The 23,009-nt window shown below is 62.1% G+C and overlaps 3 protein-coding genes across 3 annotated transcripts; 2 read left to right on the forward strand and 1 right to left on the reverse strand.

Annotated features, from left to right (window-relative positions):
* Positions 1-489: 489 nt before the first annotated feature.
* On the forward strand, positions 490-5,333 carry GPATCH3 (G-patch domain containing 3). Its single transcript, XM_086479275.1, has 7 exons — positions 490-841; positions 1,140-1,558; positions 2,887-3,061; positions 3,677-3,736; positions 4,007-4,128; positions 4,316-4,443; positions 5,003-5,333. Exons 1-7 carry the CDS (start codon positions 490-492, stop codon positions 5,220-5,222), a joined length of 1,476 nt encoding a protein of 491 aa, XP_086335401.1. The 3' UTR covers positions 5,223-5,333.
* Positions 5,334-6,205: 872 nt separating this feature from the next.
* Positions 6,206-12,338, forward strand: GPN2 (GPN-loop GTPase 2). Its single transcript, XM_086479281.1, has 6 exons — positions 6,206-6,224; positions 7,994-8,432; positions 9,937-10,093; positions 10,206-10,366; positions 11,035-11,165; positions 11,679-12,338. Exons 2-6 carry the CDS (start codon positions 8,016-8,018, stop codon positions 11,749-11,751), a joined length of 939 nt encoding a protein of 312 aa, XP_086335407.1. The 5' UTR covers positions 6,206-6,224; positions 7,994-8,015; the 3' UTR covers positions 11,752-12,338.
* A 5,863-nt stretch (positions 12,339-18,201) lies between these two features.
* On the reverse strand, positions 18,202-18,942 carry SFN (stratifin). The gene has a single exon (XM_009955219.2). The coding sequence runs from the start codon at positions 18,940-18,942 to the stop codon at positions 18,202-18,204; it is 741 nt and encodes a 246-aa protein (XP_009953521.1).
* Between the last annotated feature and the right edge of the window lie 4,067 nt (positions 18,943-23,009).

Genomic DNA, 23,009 nt, shown 5'->3' on the forward strand with positions numbered 1-23,009 from the left:
TGACCTCCATCGGGTCCTGGCCACCCCCACGGCCTGTGACCCCCATTGGGGCCTGGCCACCCCCAGGGCCTGTGACCTCCATCGGGTCCTGGCCACCCCCACGGCCTGTGACCCCCATTGGGGCCTGGCCACCCCCAGGGCCTGTGACCTCCATTGGGTCCTGGCCACCCCCACGGCCTGTGACCCCAATTGGGTCCTGGCCACCCCCACGGCCTGTGACCTCCATCGGGTCCTGGCCACCCCCTCGGGCCTGTGACCCCCCCTTGGGGCCTGGCCACCCCAAGAGCCTGTGACCCCCTCCCCCCTCCATTGCGGCCTGGCCACCCCCACGGCCTGTGACCCCACACTACGGCCTGGCCACCCCCCCCCCCCCCCCCCCCCGCCTGCAGCGCTCTCTCCCGCCACCAGGCGGCGCCCACCGCGCGCTCCGGGAGCCGACGTCATCGCCGCGCGCCCAGCCGCCGCCACGCGCCGCCGCGCTGGGGCAAGATGGCGGCGCCCAGCTCCAGCGCCGGTAATGGCGCCGCCGCCGCCCGTTACTGCCTGGTGAGCGGCATCCCGGCCGCGCTGCGCTCCGCCCAGCTCCGCTCCTACTTCAGCCAGTTCGTGGAGGCCGGCGGCTTCCTCTGCTTCCATTACCGCCACCGCCCCGAGCGCCCGCCGGCGGGCGGCGGCGGGGAGGCCGCGGCGCCGCGCACTTGCTCCTGCCTGGTGGCCGTGCAGCCCGGCCGCGCCCGCCGTTTCGTCCGCATGTACTCGGGCAAGCGCTGGGTCGGGCCCGGCGGCGCCTCGCTGCCCGGCCGCTGCCTCATCCACCGGGTCCGCCTCAGTCCCGGGACAGGTAGGAGCGGGCACCGGGGAGGGGGGTGCAGGCCGGGCTGGGCCTTCCCTCATGGGTCTGGAAGGGTCTGGAAGGCTCGTGGGGCGCTGGGTCGCACCCCTGCGGGTCTCAGCAGGCAACCTGAGGGCAGCGGGTGGTTAAAACCCCTCATGGAATTTCCTTAATGCCATAACTCCATGATGAGGCAATAAAAGTCAGTTTGGGGTCTGCTCATCCCTGCCCAGGAGGGCTCTGAGTGACCCTTCTCCGATGGAGTGTGTGTGTTCCCCCCTCCAAAACCATTCCTTCTCTCCTCCAGGCACGGAGACGTTTCCCCGCAGCGGGGACAAGACGGCCGCGGGGGATTCTGTGGCAGAAGCGGACTTGAAGCGGCTGCCCGAGTTCAACCCTCCTTCCTTCATGCCGTACGGGAACGTGGGCACCCCCCTGAGAGTTTTCCTGGAGCTGATCCGGGCCTGCAGGCTGCCTCCCCGGATTATCAAGAAATTGCAGCTGGATTTTCCAAAGACAGGCTCATCCCGTAGGTACGGGAATGTGCCTTTTGAATACCAGGACACTGAGACAGTTATAGAAGAAGAAAGAGTTTACACTGCTACGGGGGATGAGATCACAGAGGAAGAGGGGCCTGTGGCAAGATCTGAGGTGACTCACCCAGCCGGTGCTGAGGAAGATGAGGAGGGGCAGGAGAAGGAGGAAGAGGAGCTGCCCTCGGATGACGTAAGTGGATTTTTCCAGCACCATCCAAGGTTGGCTCTTGTAGCTGCGAAGCTGGGAGGGCTGGTACAACTCTCAGAGCTCATTTTTAATCTTTTAATTGTGTTGTACGAATGGCTGCTTTCAAAATGGTGTTAAAATACGGTTGTTCGCGTGCACTGAGCCCCTCGGTGGGCGTTAATGCCTCCAAAACTGCTTGCCCAGGTCGAGCTGGTCGTAGGGCTTGACCCCAAAGGGTCTGGCCCAGAGGAGCAGGCACAGGCTGGGGCTGGGGGAGCAGCTCGGCCCGGCTCTGCTGTCGCTTGTACATGAGGCCACCGGCGATTTGGGAGCACGTCCGTGTGCTGGAAACGCGGTACGAATGGCTGACCTCGAATGCTCCTGGGATTGGAGTTAGTCGTGCTGAGAAAAGCGGCTTTCAGGACAAAGAATCCTAGAAAACTGGGCTGGACAGGCTCTCCGGAGACTCTCCCGCTCCTTCCACCTGGCAGACGCCTGTCTAGCCTGTTCTCACAACCCTCTGTCATTACCGAGGCAGCACAATCCCGAGGCAAGCCATTCCCGTTCTTTGCTCCGCCGGAATTAACTTAAGATGCCAGATCTTTGCTGCAATTTCATCCCATTAGGCTCTCCTAGCAACAGCAGACACAGGGAACGCTTTGTTCCCTCCTTTACAAACTTTCGATTCGGCCTTTTTCCTTCTCCAGCCTAACCAGACTCCTCCAGCCGTTTCTCCCCGGCTGTTCCCTCCATCTCGAGTCACTCTTTTGGCTGTCCCTGAGCTGGTTGATGTCTTCCTCGGAGGGCTCTGCCCAGAACCGGGCAGGCAGCAGTAAAGCTGTCAGCCTGCTCTGGGCCTGTGCCAGCGAGCTGCAACCGACACAATCTCTTTAGGGATCAACTGGAGTGGAATTAATTTGTTGCTGGCGCTGACTTTATGGGCAACACACCTGCTCCTTAAATGGGCATCGGTGCCTTACGGAGCGGGCACGGTGCTGAAAGCCTGCCGTGGAGTGGGTGGGAGGTGGCGGTTTTTTTTCACCGCTTCTGTCTGCTGACGCTGGAGATGGCGTTAGTCAGGGGGGTGAGGTCATCAGCGCCGGTCGTGTCAGCGCCTGAAAGCGGCAGGCTGGGGCGAGCTCTGTCGACAAAGCTGTTTTCGTCGGAAAGGCGTCACGATGGGGCTGTGAGGGTCAGGGGGAGGAGACGGTGGGGCTGTTGGGGGTCGTGAGGGTCCGGGGAAGGGGGGAGGAGGCGGTTGGGGAAGGGGGAAGGGGGGAGGAGGCGGTGGTGCGGTTGGGGTCGCCCACCTTTCGCCGGCCCCTTTGCAGGACGACGACACCTGCGAGGAGTGGGAGCGCCACGAGGCTCTGCACGAGGACGTGACCAAGCAGGAGCGCGGGGAGGAGCGGCTCTTTGAAGAGGAGATCGAGCTGAAGTGGGAGAAAGGCGGCTCCGGCCTGGTCTTCTACACGGATGCGCAGTACTGGCAGGAGAAGAACGGAGGTAACGGCGGCGGTTGTGCCGCTGAGCCCTGGTTTTGAAAGAATGAGGAGTGTTCACTCTGGAGCGTAATGATGGCAGTCAGAGATAAAGCTGGTTTGTCTTTCTTTGCTAATGACTTACGGAAGGCGGTTGTGTTCGCGTGGCCTGTATGGTGTGGGCAGGCTTGGGGAGAGGGGGCTGGTCCGTGACACGAGCAGACGGACTCCCAGCTCGGCTGGCACAGCCGCTCACCCCTTGTCCCCTCCCTCAGGGCCTCTGCGGCAGCTACACCTTCACCCCCTACGCGGTGACCCCTCAGAACAACGTCTGAGGGAGCCCAGCCCTGCGGGTGAATCGGGTGTAACCCCCCTAGGAGCCTCCCAGATCAGCTACGGGCACCTTGCCATCACTTTTTTAAAATCACAGAGACCTGCAGCGGGCTCAATCCGGTCGCTGGAGACCCCAGCGGCCCTGCTGGCCGCCTGTGGCGTCAGCGCTGGGGGTTGCGGAGTCCCTAACACCATTTCCTTCCCGTTTTGTGAGGGGAAAATAGGGAGCTGGGCCACCAGCAAGCGGCTCTTCTCGGTCAGACTTCCACAACCATCGCTAAAACCGGTGCTTTCTGTCCCTTGGCAGACTTTGACGAGCAGACTGCGGACGACTGGGATGTGGACATGAGCGTCTACTATGACAAAGGTATCCGAGCTGAAACACCCCCCGGGAAACCAAGGGGTTGGGAAATTCTGACCCTGCAGAAGTTCTGCAGTGGGGAGCTCTTGGGCTCTGTCATCCTTTGACAGCGTCCAAGACGTCAGTGGGCTTGAAACGACGTTTTTCTTGTCTGGTGGTGAGAGTTGCCAAAAAAACAGGTTCTGCCTCCTCCTTGCGTGGTGCTCTGGGGGAAATGACGGTGGTGAACGGCTTTCCCGAGCTGTGCTGCTCTGACTCCTGGGTCTTTCTCCCCAGATGGAGGTGATAAGGATGCTCGGGACTCGGTCCAGATGTGGCTGGAACAGCGGCTCCGGGACGGTTTGGAGGATGGCTCCGTTTCAGGGCAACGGGTTGGCACCTTCGAGAGATACACCAGGGTGAGGATACGTGCTCGGGGGAGGATGGGGCAGGGCAGGAAAGGCGGTGGTGGCGATGCTCGGAGGGTGTGGGTTAGGGGGAAGAGAGGTCTTGGGTGTGGGGAGGGAGCAGAGCGTTCTGGAAAGATGAGGGTGGGCTTTGTCCAGCAACTCTTGTGAGCTTTTTTTTTTCCCCCCCCTCTCCCAGGGCTTTGGCAGGAAGGTGTTGGAGCAGCAGGGCTGGACGGAGGGGCTGGGGCTGGGGAGCAGCAGCTCTGGAATGGCCGAAGCTCTGGACAACGAGGGTCAGAACCCCAGATGCAAGAGGGGGCTGGGGTAAGTACCCAACCCTGCCCTGCGGGCCCGTGTTCAGAGCCTCTGCCTGGGCTCTCTGGGCTGCCGCAGCGGCCAGCTGGCCGCAGAGTGTGAACCAGACCTGTGAGGCTGCCCCAGGGATCTGCCACAGCGCTCCAGAGCTAAATACGCTGCTCTTCCTCACGGTCCAGGGCTCCTGAGAGGAGCTTGTGGGGTTAGAGTAGGGCTGGGACCGTTTGCAGCGCACAAAAGCAGAGGGAGGGCTGTGCTCGAGGGTTGAGGGTCACCTCTGCTACGATATCCTGGAGGGGAAGAGCCCAAGGGAGCTGGGCTGTAGCTGTGCACCTCACCCCTGCCTTCTCTGTGGGGTTTCGGGGGGCTCCGTGCAGCGCCGAGTTTCGCTGTGAGGGATGACTCTTGTTCTAGAGCAATATTGCCGCCAGGAATGCGACGAGAGTCCTGATGGCCCCGTGTCTGTCCACTTCTCCCCTGCAGCACGTGAAGGAAATGAGCTGGGATGCACGGGGCTGCCCAGCTGCCTCAGCAACGTTGGATCAAACGTTTTCCTGCTTCCCTCTAGGTACCACGGGGAGAAACTGCCGACTTTCAGCAAGGTGAAAAAGCCCCGGCGGGACGCTCCCGTCCTCATCTCGACCGTCTACGATGACCCTGACCCAAAGGACAGCGGCGACCAGCTGCTCAGACGCCAGCCACCCACTGCCATGAAGTACAGGCAGGACATGGCGTTTGTCCGGGCGTCACACGGTGCTCTGAAGACCTTCAGTCCCCAGTCACGCTGAGCGGAGACTGTCACAGAGCCTTCCTACTGGTTCTGCTCCCGTCGAGCCCAGGCTGGCTCCTGGTCTCGGGTTTGGAGCAGGATGTATTTATTTTTGTAAGAAATATAGGCTTGTAACAAAAATTGCCTCGCTGGGGTGTTTTTTTCACCTGATTGAGCCGTTTAAATGAGGGGGAATAGTGCCGGTCCTGTTTGTTCGGTGGGAACAGGGACGGGTGTTGCATTTCTCACTGGTGGTTTAAAGCTGATGCTGCTCCCTGGATCGACCAAGCTGGTGTGCTGGGTCAGCCTAAAAAACCAGAACTCGTAGTTCATGGCTGCCTGAGAGCCAGGGCAGGGCAAGTACAGGCAGGGCCAGCCGCGGCAGGGTAACTGTCCTGCCGAAAGCTCGCTCCTGGCCCGCAGCTTCGCGTTGGCTTGGGCGTGACGATCCCACACTCCTGGGAGAAACTCATCGGGATGAAAGACTCGTCCTGGCAGCCTCCGGAGGAATTCTGTGGGGAGGCGTTTCCCTGCGGTTGGGTGTAGCGGGTGCTTCCTTCCACGGCTCTCGTGAACGTGCCCCGTTTTCCTGACGCAGGCACTCTTGGGTGGGGGGGGGGGAGGGGAAGAGCCTTCGTCCCAGTGACCCGGTACTGGAGGGTTGAATATGAATTGGTGAATGCTGGTTTGGCCCTGTGCGCCTTCCTTAAGGCTGTTGCTGTGTTGGGGGGGGGGGGGTGTGCAGGGAGTAATTTCCCCTTCTCTTGGAGAGAGAGCTGGGGAGGGGGGGTTGCGCTGAAGGCACAAAGGCCGAAGCCGGGACTCGAACCCGCGACCCGGACCCCGGAATCGGGGTCCGGGTCGCGGGTTCGAGTCCCGGCGATTGCAAGAGCCGCGCGTTCCTCCGGCCGCCAGGGGGCGCCGTGACAGCGGCGGCTTTTCCCTACCCGGAACGCGGCGTTCGGGGGCCCCCGCGGCGACCCGGACCCAGCGCCTGGGGCACCGGTGGCGGCGGTGGGTGGTGAGCGGCCTAACGGGAGCGGGGGTGGCCTACCGGGATGGGGAGGGGGCTCAGGGGGGAGATGGAGGGGGTATGAGGGGTGAAGGGAGCTGGGCAAGGAGTTGGGGGGGGGGGGGGGGGAGAAGGGGGGGATGGGGGTCGTGGGGGGAAAGGGTGTCATGGGGGAGAAGGAGGTGCATGGAAAGGGGAACATGGAGGGGGGAAGGAAGGGGGGATAGGGGGAGAAGAGGGGACATGGGGGGAAAAAGGGATGTGGAGAAGGGGCATCATGGAGGGAATGCGGGATCTGGAGAAGGGGGGTCATGGAGGGAAAGGGGGATCTGGAGAAGAGGGCCATGGAGGGACAGGGAGATGTGGAGGAGAAGAGGGGATATGAGGTGAAGAGGGGATACAGGCGAAGAGGGGGACATGAGGTAAAGGGGGACCTGGGGGAGAGGGGGACATGGGGAGAAGAGGGGACATGGGGTGACAAGGGGACACGGGGGGGAAAGGGGGATGTGGAGGAGAAGAGGGGACATGGGGAGGAGAGGGGACATGGGGGGAAGGGAGATGTGGAGGAGAAGAGGGGACATGAGGTGAAGAGGGGATGCAGGTGAAGAGGGGGACATGGGGTAAAGGGGGACCTGGGGGAGAGGGGGACATGGGGAGAAGGGGGGACATGGGGAGAAGAGGGGACATGGGAGGAAAGGGGGATGTGGAGGAGAAGAGGGGACATGGGGAGGAGAGGGGATGCAGGCAAAGAGGAGGCTGTGGGGGAGAAGAGGGGGACATGGGTTAAAGGGGGTCATGGAGAGAAGAGGGGACATGGGGGGAAAGGGGGATGTGGAGGAGAAGAGAGGACATGGGGGTGAAGAGGGGATACAGGCAAAGAAGAGGATGTGGGGGAGAAGAGGGGACATGGGGGAAAAGGGGGGATATGGAGGAGAAGAGGGGATGCAGGCAAAGAGGGGGACATGGGGGAGAGGGGGTCATAGGGAGAAGAGGGGACACGGGGGAGAGGAGGATGTGGAGAAGAGGGGGTCATGGGGAGAAGAAGGGACATGGGGTGAAGAGGGGACATGGCGGGAAAGGGGGATGTGGAGGAGAAGAGGGGACATGGGGGTGAGGAGAGGATGCAGGCAAAGAGGGGGACATGGGGTAAAGGAGGCCATGGGGGAGAGGGGGACATGGGGAGAAGAGGGGATGCAGACAAAGAGGGGGGATGGAACATGAGGGGAGGTGGCAAGAAGAGGGAACATGGGAGATGTGGGACGTGGAGGGAGAGGGGATATGGTGGGGAGAAGGGATTATGGGGTGGGGGAAGGAATGTGTGGGAGAGGGGCCAGGCTGGCATGAGGAGAAGGGAGGATACGTGGAGAGTGGGAATATGGGGGTTACATGGGGAGGTGATGGGACGTGAGGAAGAAAAGGGACGTGGGGCCATGCTGGGGCGAGGGAGGGAACGTGTGGGCGCTGCCACATCAGGAAGGACCCCGCTGGGGTAAAACTCACCCCGTACGTGGGCAGGAGCAGGGCTCTGCGTCCCGTGGGTCTGGCTGGGGGCTTGCGCCTGTTTTCAGCCACGGCATCACCAGCCGGGGGGGGGGGGGGGGGAACAGGGTAACGTCCACCCCGGCCCGGGGCTGGGCCGTACCAGGAGTGACGAGGGGGCGGCGGTTCCACTTTCCCTTCCTCGCCCCCCGCTCCCCGGGTGTGAATTCCGGCAGATCGCAGTCGTATAAATGCAAAGAAAAAAGGCAAACGGGAGTTTTTCCTTTCTGGGTCCACAGAAGGAGAAGGAAATGAGCCGACATGTCTGAGGGCAGCCAGGGGAGCTCGCTGGCCTTTGGCCAGGTGGTCATCGGGCCTCCGGGCTCCGGGAAGACGACCTACTGCCACGGCATGCAGGAGTTCCTGGGCAGGATTGGGCGCCAGGTGACGGTGGTGAACCTGGACCCCGCCAACGAGGCGATGCCCTACCCGTGCGCCGTGGACATCGCCGAGCTCATCACCCTGCCCGACGTGATGGAGAGCTTGAAGCTGGGTCCCAACGGGGGGTTGATCTACTGCATGGAGTACCTGGAGGCCAACTTGGACTGGCTGCAGGAGAAGTTGGCCGCGTTCAAGGGGCGCTACTACTTGTTTGACTGCCCGGGGCAGGTGGAGCTCTACACCCACCACGACGCCCTGAAGAACGTCTTCGCGCGGTTGGCCAAGTGGAATTTCAGGGTAGGTTTGGGGGCTCCGTGGGGAGGTGGGGTCAGAGCCTGGTGCGAGGGGCTCGGAGGCTGCCCGCTGCGTGGTCACAGCTTTTGATGGTGGGTGCTGATGACTGTTTTCTTCACTAACCCCTTTGGCCTTTCATTTGGAAGGGCTTTATCAGGGAAGGAGGGGGATTTTTCCCCATTTTACGTTCGGAGGGATTGGCGAAAGAGCGGCTTGTTCAGGGCGTTGAATGCAGGGGGATTACCACGAGCAGAAACACGGATTCCTCCCTCACACGCTCTCGCTGGGCTCCAGGGTCCTCTTCCACAGCCCCTGCGTGCTTCCTCCGAGCGGGCGCTGTATTTCGGAGCGGGGAGGTACCCGTGTGGTCCCCCTTGGCCACCTCAGAAATCCCAGTGTCACCTCAGGCCCTGCCTGGCTCTCCCGCGGCCAAGCCGAACCGCTCTGCACGTTGGGGTACGTGCCTTGTGCTTCCTTGCACAATGGAAGATGCAGATGAGGAAGGAGGGCAGGTGAGAAGAGTCCCGAACTTGCTTACGTTGCGTTTGGTTTGCATTCAGGCCAAAGCGTGAATGTGCAAACCCCGTGTGGGGCGAGCGAGAAGGGCAAGTTCATTTGCTTGGGAATGTCACTGGAAATCTGCACGTTGGGGATTATTTTTATCCAAACAAATGTACGTGAAACCGTAGTTACTAAAAAAAAAAGGTAGTCACGCTGCTGATGTGATGCTCCCTGGAGTGTTTACACCTGCCTGTGAGCTTCAAACTGGCTCTTTCTGCTGCAGAAGCGTAGCTGTGACTCAGCCCCGCTCGACTGTAGAGCCCTGGCTCTGCCTAACGTTGTGTAACAGGCAGTCACTTAGCAGAGATCTCGGGCCACGTTGTTACAGCTGCCCGAAACGCAGGGAATCAAGCTGCTCATTAATTTAGTTATTAATTATTATTTCAAACCGCGTGGCAGTTGGTTCTCCCGGCAGAGCGGGGTGCTCTACAGTTACTGCTCCGCAGCGTACGCTGTGCGGGAGCGTTCCTGTGGGGAAGGTGGAAATCTGGAGGCAGTCACGTTGTCCAGAAGGAGAGTTAACCCCAGCTCCCACCCCCAAGAAACCCGCAGAGTTCAGACAAGCGTGGGAACTTCAGCTGGGAAGAAAGAAGCCCGGAGCAAAGCGGGAGCAGTTGCAGGTTTAAGTGTCGTTCAGTGCTGCTGGGGGAGCTCAGCACCCCTGTCGGCCTCCCCACGGCCCTCTCTGTGGCACCGGCGGCCTGGATCCTGAATCCCACGGGTGGTCCGTGGGTGTGAGCGTGGCGATACATACTTATATACCTGTAAGTGCGCTCATTTAGGGGGTTGATTGAGATGCAGGAGCTCGAAGGTAGGTGATAACTTTCCCTCGGTGGGAGCCTGCGTGGTTGTAGCCAGGTCTGAACGGGTTGTCCTGCTCAGGCTGACCCAAAAGCCAGCGGAGGGCCTCGCCGCCGCCCTGACCTGGCGCTGTCCCTCTCTCCAGCTGGCTGCGGTGCACTTGGTGGATTCCCACTACTGCACGGACCCCGGCAAGTTCATCTCCGTGCTCTGCACCTCGCTCTCCACCATGCTCCACGTGGAGCTGCCCCACGTCAACGTCCTCTCCAAGATGGACCTGATCGAGCAGTACGGCAAGCTGAGTGAGAGCCTTGGCGAGGGAGACGCGCGGCGTTGGGCCGCCTCGGGCCTGAACCTCGCCGGGTTCTTCAGTTTGCCCCGTTGCCTTCAGAGCTCCTTGGTGTTTCCCTGCAGCTTTCAACCTGGATTATTACACGGAGGTCCTGGACCTTTCTTACTTGGTTGACCATTTGGCGTCCGACCCCTTCTTCAGAAACTACCGCCGCCTCAACGAGAAGCTGGTGGAGGTGATCGAGGACTACAGCCTGGTGTCCTTCGTTCCCCTCAACGTCCAGGTGATGCAGCAGGAGGAGGGAGGTGGAGAGGACAGGGAGTGCTGCCTCTGTAGTCAGCACATTTGGTAGCAGCTCTCTGCCCAGAGCCACGAGGGCTGAAAACCTCAGCTGTGAAGAGGCGTCGGGGGGGATGGAGGAGGGCAGCGAAACACACCCAGACTTGTAAATGGTCTGTGGCAGCCAAAGGAAAAGAAAAGGCTGATGAGCTTGGGGCTACGTGGGCCTTGTGTCCTGGGGTAGGGAATTAAGGCTCCCCCTTCATTCAGCTCTTCTCTGCCTGCGTTTCAAACCTAGGCAAAGATTTGCCTAAAACGTGGTTCAATTAGGGAGCAGGAAATAATTAGAAGATTGGGAGGAATCCATTTGGGGAGGAAGGGCTGAAAACCTTCATCTGGTCGTTTGCAGATGTGTCAACGAAGCCAAATGGGCTGAGACAGAGGTGATGAAAGGGAGCGAGAGGGTGGAGGGTGGCAGCCCATCTTGTATTCGGTGCCTCTGGTGTCTTGTGGCCCCTCTGGGCTCCTGGAGGCCGGCAGCGTCCTCGGGGGTGTTGGGTGCTGTGTGGGTGGGCCAGACCCTGGGAGAAAACCCCGTGGTGCAGCCCAGCAGGAGCTCTTGCCTCCAGGGAAGGACTATATTCCCTGCCTGTCATCCCCCCTCCCTTCCAGGATAAGGAGAGCATGCGGCAGGTGATGCAGGCGGTGGACAAAGCCAACGGCTATTCCTTCGGAGACCAGGAGCACAGGAGCCTGGAAGCTCTGATGTCGGCAGCGGTGGGAGCCGATTTCCACTTCCCTTCGTATCCTTCGCTGCAAATCCTCTGCTGTGTGGGGGTTTCACTTCTCTTGCCTTGGGGGGGAGAGGCTGGAGGTGGGGCTGGCGGTTTGCAGGCTCAGGTTGTTCCTAACACCATCCGATGCTGTTTGGTGAGAGGCCTGTAGCGAGTTGGTAGGGCTCAGCCCAGGCCTTAGCAGGCAGATGTCCCCACCAAAGCCACCACATTTGTTGTTAATGGACACTGTGAATGTGGGAGGAAGCTTTGGACAACTTTCCCCTCTTCTCTCACACTCACCTGGGCTGGTTCGTTCCACCTTGTCCAAACCATGCAATGGATTCTCCTGGACTTGTCAGGTCTGGGATCAGCCAGAGCCAGAAATAACTCAGGTGATGCGTGCTGGTGCCAGTACTGCCGTCTTCCTGCCAGCCTGCAGGCTAATGTGGGGCTGGTGCCTCGCTGAGAACGTTAAGAGCTCCTTGCAGAAGGGAGTGTTTGAGCCCAGCCCCTTGTTTTCCTTAATTACTGCCTTATCAGCACGCTTGCAGTGCAGGAGAAGTATGTGCAATCTCAGGACAAAGCCGTGGAAGAAGAAGTGATGGATCTGTAACACACCCACCTCTTCCCCAGCTGCTCTCTGTTTTGACACCTCTCCTTTTCCTGCCAGGAGCTTAAGGGATTTCTGCTGTGGTGTGACTCAGACCAAGTGAAAGCCTGTCTGGGCAGAGGCCTGGCTGCTGGACTCCCTCCCCGAAAGGGTTTGACCTCTTGTGCTTCAGCCCCGCTGCACAGAGCAGCGTTTTTGCAGGCAGGCCGTGGGCGAGTGCAGGGCAAGCCGGGTCTTCCCTTAGGAACAAGAGGGGTTTAGCCAGGTGAAGGCATGGTTAGCCAGAGAAGAGAAGCAAGATAAAGGAGATCCACCTTTGCCAAGTCTCCTCCTCCCCATCGTGACTAAGACAGAGCCAGAGAAAGAAAAATCCGATTGAGCTGCCTCTTCTGCAGTGAGACTTGAGACAGAAGCGCTGGGTTCACTGCATGGGAGGAGGAGCGTGCGTGGGCCTCGTGCTCCGAGGAGTATCCGGGCTGAGAAGCCTCCAACCTGTCTCAAGGAGGACAGAAAGGTGGTTGTTTTTCTTTCTTTCTTTTTAAATAATGATGGACTCTTTCTTAATAAAACACTCCTTCGTCTCGCTTTCATCTTGCGCGTTTGCTGAACCTGAATAAATAAAACCAAAAGGTGCTACAAAGCCCGAGGCTGAAAAGCCTCTGGTGGGAACGTCCCAGCGGCCGCTGCCTGGTGTGCTTTGCGGCCAGGCTCCGCGTTTGCACCGTCCCTCTGTGACCTCCCCGAGAGCAGACGAAAGGGTTTGCTGGAGGGAGCGAGGCAGAGCGGCTGTGGGACGTGAGGCAGAGCGGCTGTGGGGCGGGAAAGCAGGTCACTCCTCACCTGCGCTTCTCCGGGGCCTGGACGCCGGTGTTGGGAGCTGCAAGCTCGGGCTTTTGGAGGCTTTGGGTTAAGAAAGACCCTGGGTGACTCAGCGGGAGGTTGGAGAGCGTCGTTTGCATCTCGGGCCTTTCCCAGCAGCTGGCTCGTCTGCCCTCATCCACCTTCCTTTTCCCGGGCTTGCTTTCTCCGGTACCTTCTCCACCTCCCAAATCCTGGGGCTTCCCCTCCTCCTCACGTCATTCCCGCTCGCTCGGGCTGCAGCTCCCGACGGTGACGGCGGCAGCTCCCGGCCTGACGTGCCCCCCTCTGCATCCCCGCCGCAGGCAGCGGCTTGGGGCCCTCGGTGCTGCGAATGGGGAAGGTTGGGGCGATGAGAAGCGAGGTGTCCGCACTGAGGAGCCCCCCCGAGGGCTGCCCACGTGGGAGAGGAGCGGGAGAGACTCCCGGCTCCCGGCTCGGCCTCGCTTCTTGCCCAAGAACTTGCATTAAGCTACGACAGCTCCTTTATGCGGGACGGTTTGGCGCTTGCAGGCCACTGACTCAGTGAATCTCAAATGCGAGTGGGGGGGGGAGGGTCTCGCCTGGCAGGGACTGCAGCTTGGTGGGGAATCACACCTAAATTTCCCTGCACCTCACAGGTTGGTGGCCAGGATTTGGAGACAAGGCGGAGCTCGGGATGGGGGGAGAAGACACGTGCTTCCACGCGCAAGCAGACGCAGACGCACACGCGCGCGCTTGTGCTTTAACCAGCTCAGTTCGCAATGAAAGACCACAGTGATGTTTCGAATATCAAAGTCAAATTCCTGTCTGCTCTCAGTGCCTGAGCGCTTTTCCCCAGAGCCCAGGGACTCCCCTGGGTGTTCCTGGCTGGAACCCAGTGGCTGCCTTTCAGCGCTATCTGGGGCTGAAGGCCTGGAAGCCAACCTAACCCTAACCAGAGCTGAAACTCCAGCCTTGCCTTGTGGTCTTGTGCGCTTGTCCCTGTTATCTTCGAGCCCTGAAGTTGCTGTGAAGAGTTGGAAGGTGTGATCATAAAAAAAATGCGAGTTTTATGATGGCTTTCTCATGGCTTTGAGAGATTTGGTGGCTTAAAAGGGTATCGTCAGGTCAAGCTGGAGTTATGCAACAGCCATCACAGCTTTTGGGGTTGTTTGGCTTTTTTATTTTAATACCCAGGCAGTATCTGCAGCCCCAGCCTTGCCAGTGCTGGAGAAGATGGAAATCAAAGGTGACAGAAACCTCTCAGCTCAGGGAACCTCCGCCGTGTCAGAGCCAAGTAATGCTGGGGGCTAAAAGAGCTGCAGCCTGCAAGAAGCGCAGCGTTTTCACACCAAGGGGCTCCTCGCAGCCTGGGTTTGGAAAGCGGGGGGCTGAATTGGGACCCGCAGCTCGGCAGGGACGATACCGGCTGCTCCTGGTCGGGGCGAAGAACAAAACGACTCTGCAGCGGGCAGGGAGAGCCGGGGACCCCAGGTGCGAAATCCAACCGGCTCCTGCACGCACATGTCCCCACGCTGGGAGGGGACGAGGCTCCTGGGGCTGAGGGAGGTGACACTTTGGCTCCTGTCACTCCCATTGAGCAATGAGCTGGGGCGAAGGGCCAGGATTAGTCACCCCAACTGAGGCACATCCCTTTGGGGGGGGGGGCACCCAGGCTCTTTCTGCTGAGCTGGTCCTACCTGCCCTGGCCCTTCCAAGCCACCCTGACCGTGTGTGGGACCCCCCCCCGCCCCGGGCAAGACTGAACGCAGCAGGTCGTGGTTTTTTGGGGATGGAGGCGTTTGGGCTTCAGTTGCAGCCGCTGGGCTGGGGTTTGCTGGGGGTCCCTCGCCCCAGCTTCCAGCCCCAAGCCCTGTCCTGCGGCCAGGCCACCACAGCAGGACCCTGGTTGCCCATCCCACCCAGCAAAGTGTCACCGCAGCTGCTTGCTGGGGAGGCAGCGGTGCCCCAGAGCTGGCTTACCCCCGGGCAGCTGCAGGCTCCCTCCCCACAGCCCAAAACACTGGATCAGGCCCAGCCAGCCTGGTGCAAGCGCGGGCACCAGGATGACATGCTGAGTGGTTTCGGCAGCCCCCAGCCATTGCCATGGGGGTCAGGGCTCCCCCCGCCACTGTGCTGGGAGTCTCGCCAGGGCTGTGGGATGGACAAGATGGGCTAAAATTGCAGAGGATGGGGCCAGCGTGACCCCCACAGCATCTGCCCCAGGAAAGGTTGGGGGGCTGCCGGCTCCATCAGGGGGCTGCAGCTTTCCCCCTCAAGTGGTGCTCGCTGCAGGGCTATGGAAAGCCTCTCCGAAAACTAAAAAGCCCCCAGACGCAGGCACCCAGGGCGAGCCTGGCACACCCCGGTGCCTGCCTGGCAGGAGGCTGCCCATCGCCACCCCGGGGCCAGCGGTGACACCACCCAGCCCCGGCTCCCTTGGGTGCCACGACACCGGGGAGGTGCTGTCGGTGGCTCAGCCTCAACCGGCCCCGCCGGGCAACCGGGAGCCTGCCAGCCCCAGCCCCGGGCACAAAGCCCAGCGGGGAGGTTGTGAGAGCCAGGGACAAGGGACCAGCCTGGCTGCGGGTCCTGCAGCCCTCCAGCCCCACTCAGGGCTGGCAGAGCCATTTTGCAGGCGGCGTGGCCGGGGGCAGCAGCCCCTGCTTGCCCTCAGAGATCTGTTTCAGTAGCCCCCATGGCTACCAGCCACAGCGGGGGCAGCCCCTGTGCGTGGGGCTGTGTTGGGACCCTGCTCCAGGGTGGGGGGGGGACACTCCCTGGCCCTGGGGCACCCATGTCCCATTGCTCTGCTGGCGTTAAAGACACTAAACCACATCTATTTGAGAGCTTGGCTGTGCGCCCCTTCCTGTGCAGCGTCAGGGATGCTGAGAGCATCCTCCAGCGTGTCCCAGCCATGGGGCAAGGACGGGGATTGGGGTCCCAATGTCTCCCTGGTCCCCAACATCTGGGTCCCACCACCCTATGTGAAACAGGAGGCCAGGAGGACCCCCCCGGGAACACCCCCATGCTCCCCAGCAGCACAACCCTTTCACAGGAGGTGTTATGGGGGGGCCCAGGGCCTCCCTCCCAGTCCCAAAAAGCTGCCAAACCGGCTGGGAGGCCGGGGAGCATCGTCCTCCTACACGGCCCAGCCACGCTGCAGTTTTGGGTGCTGTTGAAATCGGTTAACTCCTGGGAAGCCGGCGGGAGCCCCGTTGTCCTCTCGCCACCCCCGGGCCCCGAGAAGCCGCAGGGGCACATGGCCATCCTCGGTTAACCTCCTCCCCAGGGCACTGGCACCTCCCCAACTCCCACCTCGCCAACCACCCCCAATCCCCCCCCCCACCCCCCAGTTTAACCAGCCCAGGCTGCTCGTGTCCCCAGACCGCTGGGTCAAGGGCCAGTGAGAGTCCTCGGCTCGTTTTTCACGTCAGCCAGCCCCAGTTTGGCTAATTACAGGTCTGGGGCTGGCTCCCAGTCTGGGAGCGCTCGGGGCCAGGCGGAGGCCAAGCGTCGGGGCCCCTCGCTGGCCTTCCCCCCGGGAACCGGCTGCGCTCTCCAACACCACCCCAGCCCCCCCCCCCCCCCGACCCAGCTCAGCCAGGACCTGCTGAGCAAAGTGCAACCTTTTGGGGTTGGAGGGACCCGATCCTCAGCGGGGCCAAGCTGGCACCCTCGCTTGTGTCTATAAGGTGCCATGATGGGGATGGGACTGGGGGGGGGAGGGGGGGGGGGGGGGGGGGGCTGGGGGTGGGCAAGGGGCTGGGGAGGGGCTCGCAGGGGTTCATCCCCTTGGCTGGGCTCTGCTCCAGGTGACACGGCGCATCCAGGGCGAACAGGTTCTGCTTTGTGCAGCTCCATCTCCCGCAGCAGCCAGCGCTTTCCCACGGCAGAGCCCTGGCAAACCTCGTTACATCCCAGGCTGGTCCCTGCACCGGGGGGGGGAGCAGCAGCCCCGTGGGCTTTGCGCCGGGTGCCCCTCAACCCCTACACTCAATAGCAAGGGACGGGGGGGGGGGGGGGGGGCACATCCGTGGTCGTGCCTCAGTTTCCCCAAAGCCCAGCAGTTCCTGGGCGCCCCCCCCACCCCCACCTCCAGGAGCTGGATTTTGGCCATGCCGCGGCTCGGGGCTGGCATGTCCCCCACGTCCCCAGTTGGGGACCCCGCTGAACCGGGGCAGCGCGTCCTGAGTCACGGAGCGTTTCCTCCCGGCATCCCGGCGTTTGCCATCAAAGGCCGGCTCCTGCCCAGCCCTGCTGCGCTTGATCTGATGAGCTCATAGCCCAGGGTGCCGTGACTGTATTTTATTGTAATTATTTTTCATGTCCAAACTCGTGCTGGCGGCGGGGTGCGGGGGGTGGGGGGGGACGGGGACGGGGCTGCGCTCAGCGAGCTGCACCCTTTGCCGTGGCCGAGCGCCAGGGCCAGAAGTGCTGAGCTTTCTCCCACTCCGGCACGTCCAAACCTCCAGGGGGACGTCCCCACCCTAACGACACCCCAGGGCTGTCCCCTTGTCGCTGCTGATGCTCTTTTAGGGGAGCACAACCCCCCCACACGCACACCTTGGACACAGAGGAGAGCTGGGGGGGGGGGGGGGGGGGGGAGACGACACCTGCACAAGGGCTTCGGCGATGGGGTTTTTTTTGGGGGGGGCACTGTGGAGTTGCACGGAGGGGGTGGGACACCCCATTGCAGTGTCGGGGACCTTGGTGAACCCCGTGGAGCAGCCAGTGCTGGAAAGCCCTCGCCCCCACGGAGGCTGAGCCCACCCTGTGAGCCTTGCCATGGGCTGCGGCTTTGGAGCCATCGAGGGTCGGGGCTCGCTGGGCACCCCAAGACCCCGTCGCGGGGCTGGGGGCAGGAGCGGGGGGAATCAGGAGCAGCCGAACTGGTGCTGCAGATCCCGGGGGACCCAACCGCTCCCCGATCCCGGCGGGGCAGGAGGCGAAGCCAGGCGGCAGCGGGATCTGCCCGGACACGTGTGCGGGGAAGAGACGAGGCAGACCAGAGGCAGGCGTGCAGGAGACGGTTTATTGGAGACGCACAGAGGCTTTGGCAATACGTGACCCCACCCTGGGATGTGGCATGTAGGGGGGGAACCTGCCCTGACCCCCCCCCTCCTGCCATCACCCCATCCCAGCCTCTCACCTCCTCCCGCCACAGCTCCAGCCCTCTGGAATGGTGGGTTTGGAGCCGGCATATGCTGGGCTGTGCTTCCCCCACCCAAAAAAATGTTAAATATTGGGGTGCTGGCAGCCCTTCAGGATGGAGGCACCCTCTCTCCCTTCCTTTTCACCACCCCCCCACCCCCCCCCCCCGCCACCAAACAAGAGCATCGAGGAGAGGGAAGACGGGGCAGGGGGAAGGGGGGGGGCGATGCCAAAGCCACCCAGCAAACACCACACACAGCCACCCCCCCCGCCCACCGCTCCCGGCATCCAGGCTGGGGGGGGGCCGTGGTGGAGCTGAGATGCCTTCCCCCTAAAAAAAAAAAAAACAAAAAACCAAACCAAAACGAACGAACGAACCAAAAAAAAAAAAAAAAACCAACAAAACAACCCACGAAGAGATGCCGAAGGGACTGGAGGAGGGGGCAGGTGGGGGCCGGTCCCCGGCTCTGCAGGGGCCGTTCAGTTCTTGGGCTCTTCGCCAGCCTCGCCGCCGTCTTCCCCGGCGCACTCGGCTGTCCATAGCGTGAGGTTGTCCCTGAGCAGCTGCATGATGAGGGTGCTGTCCTTGTAGGAGTCTTCGCTGAGCGTGTGAAGGTCCCCCATGGCCTCGTCGAAGGTGGTCTTGGCCAGGGAGATGGCCTGTTCGGGGGCGTTGGCGATCTCGTAGTGGAAGACGGAGAAGTTGAGGGCCAGCCCCAGGCGGATGGGGTTCGTGGGCTGCATCTCCTTTTTGCTGATGTCCATGGCCTCTTGGTAGGCTTCCTGGGCGTAGTCTATCGCCTTCTTGCGGTCATCCCCGGTGGCCACCTCGGCCAGGTATCGGAAGTAGTCGCCTTTCATCTTCAGGTAGAAGACCTTGCTCTCGGGATCGCTCGCCTTCTTGATGAGATACTTGTCCAGCAAGTTCAGGACGTTCTTGCAGACGCCATTCAGCTCCCTTTCCACCTTCTCCCGATACTCGTTCACCAGCTGCGCTTTGTCATCCCCCTCTTCGGTTTTGTGCTCGATGCTGGAGATGACCCTCCACGCCGAGCGCTGGCACCCCACCACGTTCTTGTAGGCGACGGAGAGGAGGTTGCGCTCCTCGTTGGACAGCTCGTCCCCGTGTTCCACCACCGCCTTCATGAAGTCTGCCATGTCCTCGTAGCGCTCAGCCTGCTCGGCCAGCTTGGCCTTCTGCACTTGGTGGTTTCTTGCCATGGCTGGGACGTGGGCGCAGGGGCAGACGCTTGGGCGAGGAGCGGGGCCGGGAGCCGTCGGAGCCTCTGCTGAGCCCCGCCGCCGGGATTCGTTTTTGGCTGAGCGTCGGAGCCTCGAGCGAGAGCAGGAGGAGCCAGCGAGGTCGAAGGAGTGTCCTTCTCCTCCTCCTCCTCTGCTTCCTCCCCAGTGAGCCCGGCCTTAAAAGGAAAATTGCCGTGAATCATCGCCCGCAGGCGGCGGGTGCTGGGGAAGGGGCAAGGGGGGGGGGGTTGTGTGTGACCAACGCCCTGCCCTCCCCATGGGTGCCCGGGGAGGGTTCGGCAGTGGGTGCAGCACCCGTGGATGCCCCGGAGGTCTCCCTCCCCCAGCCAACGCCTACCCCGGGATCGAGGGGACGCCCATCCTGCTGCTCAAAGTGCTTGGAAGGGTGACAGCCGCTGGGTTATCAGGTTGGGGGGGGTACGCGGGGATGTGGCAGCGCTCAGCTCTTCCCACCCCCTCCTGGAGAAATGGGCCATGGGGTGTGTTCGGTCGTAAAAATGGTTTCCTTCTCCCCCCCCCCCCCCCCCCCAAAAAAAAAGAAATCATATCACTGTCATTTTTATATGGTGATTAACTCGCTAGTAATTGCGAGGGCTTGACGGGCAGGTATTTATTCCCACAGGTGGGGAAACCGAGGCAGAGAGGCTCAGCGGCTCGCCCAAGCGCCGCGGGAGGGCCCGCCCCAAAGCAGGGCGCAATCGCCCCGCGCCTTTGAGGCGCCGCGCAGCAGGACGGGCCTGACCCCCCCCCGAAACCTCCCGTATGGGGCAGCCGCCGGCGGGGCGAGCCCGGATCCGGCCGGTGGCAGGGAGACCCCCCAGCCGTGCTGACCTCGGGGCTCCTCCACTGCTCACCCCCCGCCCAGCTCAGGGCTGCGTTTCCCCCATCCCAGCAGCTCGACGGGGACATTTCTCACCTCCCAAGCTGGAATTCGAGAGTTTTGGGGGTTGGGTTGGGTTTTTTTTTGGTTTTTTACATTTTTTCAGTCCTTTTTGACACAAACCCGCCGTCGGTGCTGGGCCGCCGGTGGAAACGCGCCGCCCCTCGATTAGGATCTCGGCTTGGCGTTGCGCTGCAGTTTCACTCTCATCCTGCTCCAGCTTGTTGCCACACGCCGGGCGCTGGCGGCTCCTGGCCGCGCTGGCGAAGCCTCGGCCTCGCAGCCTGCGCCCAGCCCCGGCCTTATCTGCCGTGCGGGAGCCGTGCGGGAAGGGCAGGGTGGGGCGGGTGCCCGGCGGCATCGGGCCAAGGCAAAAAAAGGTTTGGTTTTATTAATTAATTTTCTTTTCCATCAGCGTGACTCGTTGCTTTACTCAGCCCTGCAAAAAGCCCCCGGTGCCACCCCGGCCGGGAGCAGCCCGTCCCCGTCATCCCCCCCCCCTGCCTCGCTCAGCTCCTGCAGAGATGGAGGATGCTGGGGACGGAGGACGCAAGAAAGATGCATGGATGCTTTTCCCAAACATGTGCAAGGCAGGAAAAGACCCTCCCAGCCTCCATATCACTCCCTCCCCACCCTGGCGAGGGGAATTTGGGGCTGCTCACCCCATCCTCACCAAGCCTCCGGGCATGTGGTGGGTCTGGGGTACCCCTGCCCATCGAAGGGCTTCCATGTGGTAGGAGTACGAGGGTGTCCAGCTCCTCCAGCCTCCCTGCAGCCCCTCTGTGTGTCCCCCAGAGCCTTGTCACGCACAGCCCCTTCCCCAGATGAGCGTGATCCACTGTGGGAGCAGGTTACACCCCGCTGAGTCGGGAAAAGCTCTTTCTGAAGCAACAGCCCCATAGGAGACCACTGCCCATCTCCCACCCTCTGCCCAGCCGATAAGGGGGGGATGAGGGAAGAGGCAGCCCCATAGGGACCCTCTAAGAGCTTCAACAAAGAGCAAAAGCCCCCTTAGAGGGGCCGGGGGCCAAACGGGTGGCCTGATGTACCCGGCCCTCTAAAACCCACCTCCTTCCCCTGCAAAAAAGCAGCAATCCCCGGGTGGGCGTTAGTCAGAGCTCACACCCCTTGGAGCAGCAAAGCTGTACATGATCGGGGTCTGCAGCCCCCCCCCAGCTCTCACTGCCAGACCCAGCTTCAAAACCTGGGGCTGATCCTGCACCAGCATTTGGGCTGTTTAATCCTGTGGGGGCTCTGTGCTGAGAGGACCCCCGTGGGGAGACCTTCCCCCCCAGCAGGACCCTCCCCGGCAGGACGAGAAGCTCGGCTGGGGTGTGCAGTGGCTCAGGCTCGGCTCAGGCGTCTGCCAGCAGCCCCTGCCAAAGGGGGCTGAGCTGCTGCCAAATTTTGGTTGCAACGGGCTGAGAGGAGGCTGCAAAAACATTCTGCTCTACCGGTTTCGTGAAAAATCAGCGGGTGGGTGAAGGGAAGAGCTCCAGATCGCTGCACAGAGGCTGCGGGTGAGCTCGGCTCCAGCATCACCCCGCAGAGCACCCATGGGTGCCCTGAATGCCGAAGAGCAGCACCAGAAGGCGCATCGCCCCGCAGAGAAGGACACCCAGTTAAACCCCAGTCCCAGGGGACACTGCCCAGGCCGGCGCACGTCTCCAGTCCTACGAGCCGAGCTGGCGATGCTGCAGGCAGGCGTGGGCTGGAGCGGCTCCGCGATGGCAGGCGGGAGGCAGAGGATGCTCGTGACCATTCCCAGCGGCACTGGAAGGATGCTCACAGCCTGCCCGGCCACCCCGTACTCACCCATCCAGCCCTGCCACTCCCCAGGCTGTGGGGACGCTGCTGGCTCCCGACACTTCAGCAGGGGATGGATTTTGCCGAGGGGTGCTCGCTGCACCCCGGGTCCCGCAGGCGCTGCCCGTCGCTCCTTCCCTCTGCCAGCAGCGAGGCTCGTGCCCTCCCCCGCTGTGCCCGGCGACTCGTCTCAAGGCCCCGGCTTGTGCCACAGCCGGGTTTAGGGAGCTCCTGGCTCCCAGCCCCATGGGGTGGCAGAGGGGGGGTCAGCCCTCCGTGGCTCCCCCACCCCGCGCAGCCCCGGCATGCCCAGGCACGGGCTGCAGGGAGCAGTTCCCCTCCGCCGGCCGAGCAGCAGCCAGACGCTGGCGTACAGTAAATAGGAGAAACTTTTATTGTGTTACAAAAGTCAAAGGCATAAATAGACGGTGAATCCTACCGGGCTCTACGCTGGGCTGGGGGGCAGGCCTGGCTGCACGGCTCCCAGCCCGGGCTGCGCTGCAGCCTCCGGCGATGCCGGCTGGTCGAGGTGCTGCGGGACTCGAACCCCTTCCCCTAAAACTAGAGCCGTGCAAAGACGAAATAGGGCGGGAGCTGGCTGGGGGGGGTTGCAAGGGTAAACTCTGATCATGGACTAACTCCCATCCGGAGAGGAGAGTCCCGACACAGCCATGGCTCGGAGAGGGGGCTGGTGGGGTTGGGTGTGTGACGCCACGGGCTCGGCTGTAGCCGCTCTGGCGTGAAGCCTGTTTCGAAAGCCGGCTGGAATGCTAACCGCTACCTTCCAGCATCTACGGGAGGGAAGACACCTTCACTGGGGGTAAAGCTGGTGGTTACGGGGAGCCCCCGGCAGCCTCGGCTCGGCGGTGTGTCTGTCCAGCGGCAGGAGACAGCAGGAACTCCTGTTATTGCACTCGGCTGGGACGGCTGTATGGCTTAGAGCTTCGAACCCGCAGGACGGCCGTCCCGGCTCCCAGAGCGGGGGTTGGAAAAGCTTTTCCTTGTGCGTGGCCGCTTCCCCCCCCCTCTCTCGTGGCGGGAGGGAGGAAGGCGCAGCCGCGTAGCCCTGGCGAGCGGAGGCACTCGTGGTGGTGGTCATGGCTGTAGTCTCGGGTGCTGCCCGCGGCGTCTTGGCTGCCCACGGGGCGCTCCACGAGAGGCAGAGGGCTGCGGGCCACCAGGGCTCTTGATACTGGATCGACCCAGCGCGAGGGAGAGGAGAGAGGAGGAAGAGAAAGAGAAGGTTAGTGCTAGAAACATGAGCGAGGAGCAGCAGGGAGCAGAGCAGAGCACCCAGGCTCGGTGGCAGAAAGGGGAGACAGTTTGGGATGGAGGAGGG

This window comes from Leptosomus discolor, chromosome Z (assembly GCF_034619465.1).
Source record: "Leptosomus discolor isolate bLepDis1 chromosome Z, bLepDis1.hap2, whole genome shotgun sequence".
Taxonomy (NCBI): Eukaryota; Metazoa; Chordata; class Aves; order Leptosomiformes; family Leptosomidae; genus Leptosomus; species Leptosomus discolor.

What these genes read in the sequence shown, in the direction of transcription:
- SFN (XM_009955219.2), bottom strand. Translation starts at nt 18,942, where the DNA reads ATGGCAAGAAACCACCAAGTGCAGAAGGCCAAGCTGGCCGAGCAGGCT.
- GPATCH3 (XM_086479275.1), top strand. Translation starts at nt 490, where the DNA reads ATGGCGGCGCCCAGCTCCAGCGCCGGTAATGGCGCCGCCGCCGCCCGT. An exon ending in CCGCCTCAGTCCCGGGACAG is followed by an intron (nt 842 to 1,139) that starts GTAGGAGCGGGC and finishes TCTCTCCTCCAG; the next exon opens with GCACGGAGACGTTTCCCCGC. An exon ending in GAGCGTCTACTATGACAAAG is followed by an intron (nt 3,737 to 4,006) that starts GTATCCGAGCTG and finishes CTTTCTCCCCAG; the next exon opens with ATGGAGGTGATAAGGATGCT.
- GPN2 (XM_086479281.1), top strand. Translation starts at nt 8,016, where the DNA reads ATGTCTGAGGGCAGCCAGGGGAGCTCGCTGGCCTTTGGCCAGGTGGTC. An exon ending in CGAGCAGTACGGCAAGCTGA is followed by an intron (nt 10,094 to 10,205) that starts GTGAGAGCCTTG and finishes GTTTCCCTGCAG; the next exon opens with CTTTCAACCTGGATTATTAC. An exon ending in GCCGATTTCCACTTCCCTTC is followed by an intron (nt 11,166 to 11,678) that starts GTATCCTTCGCT and finishes CTGCCTTATCAG; the next exon opens with CACGCTTGCAGTGCAGGAGA.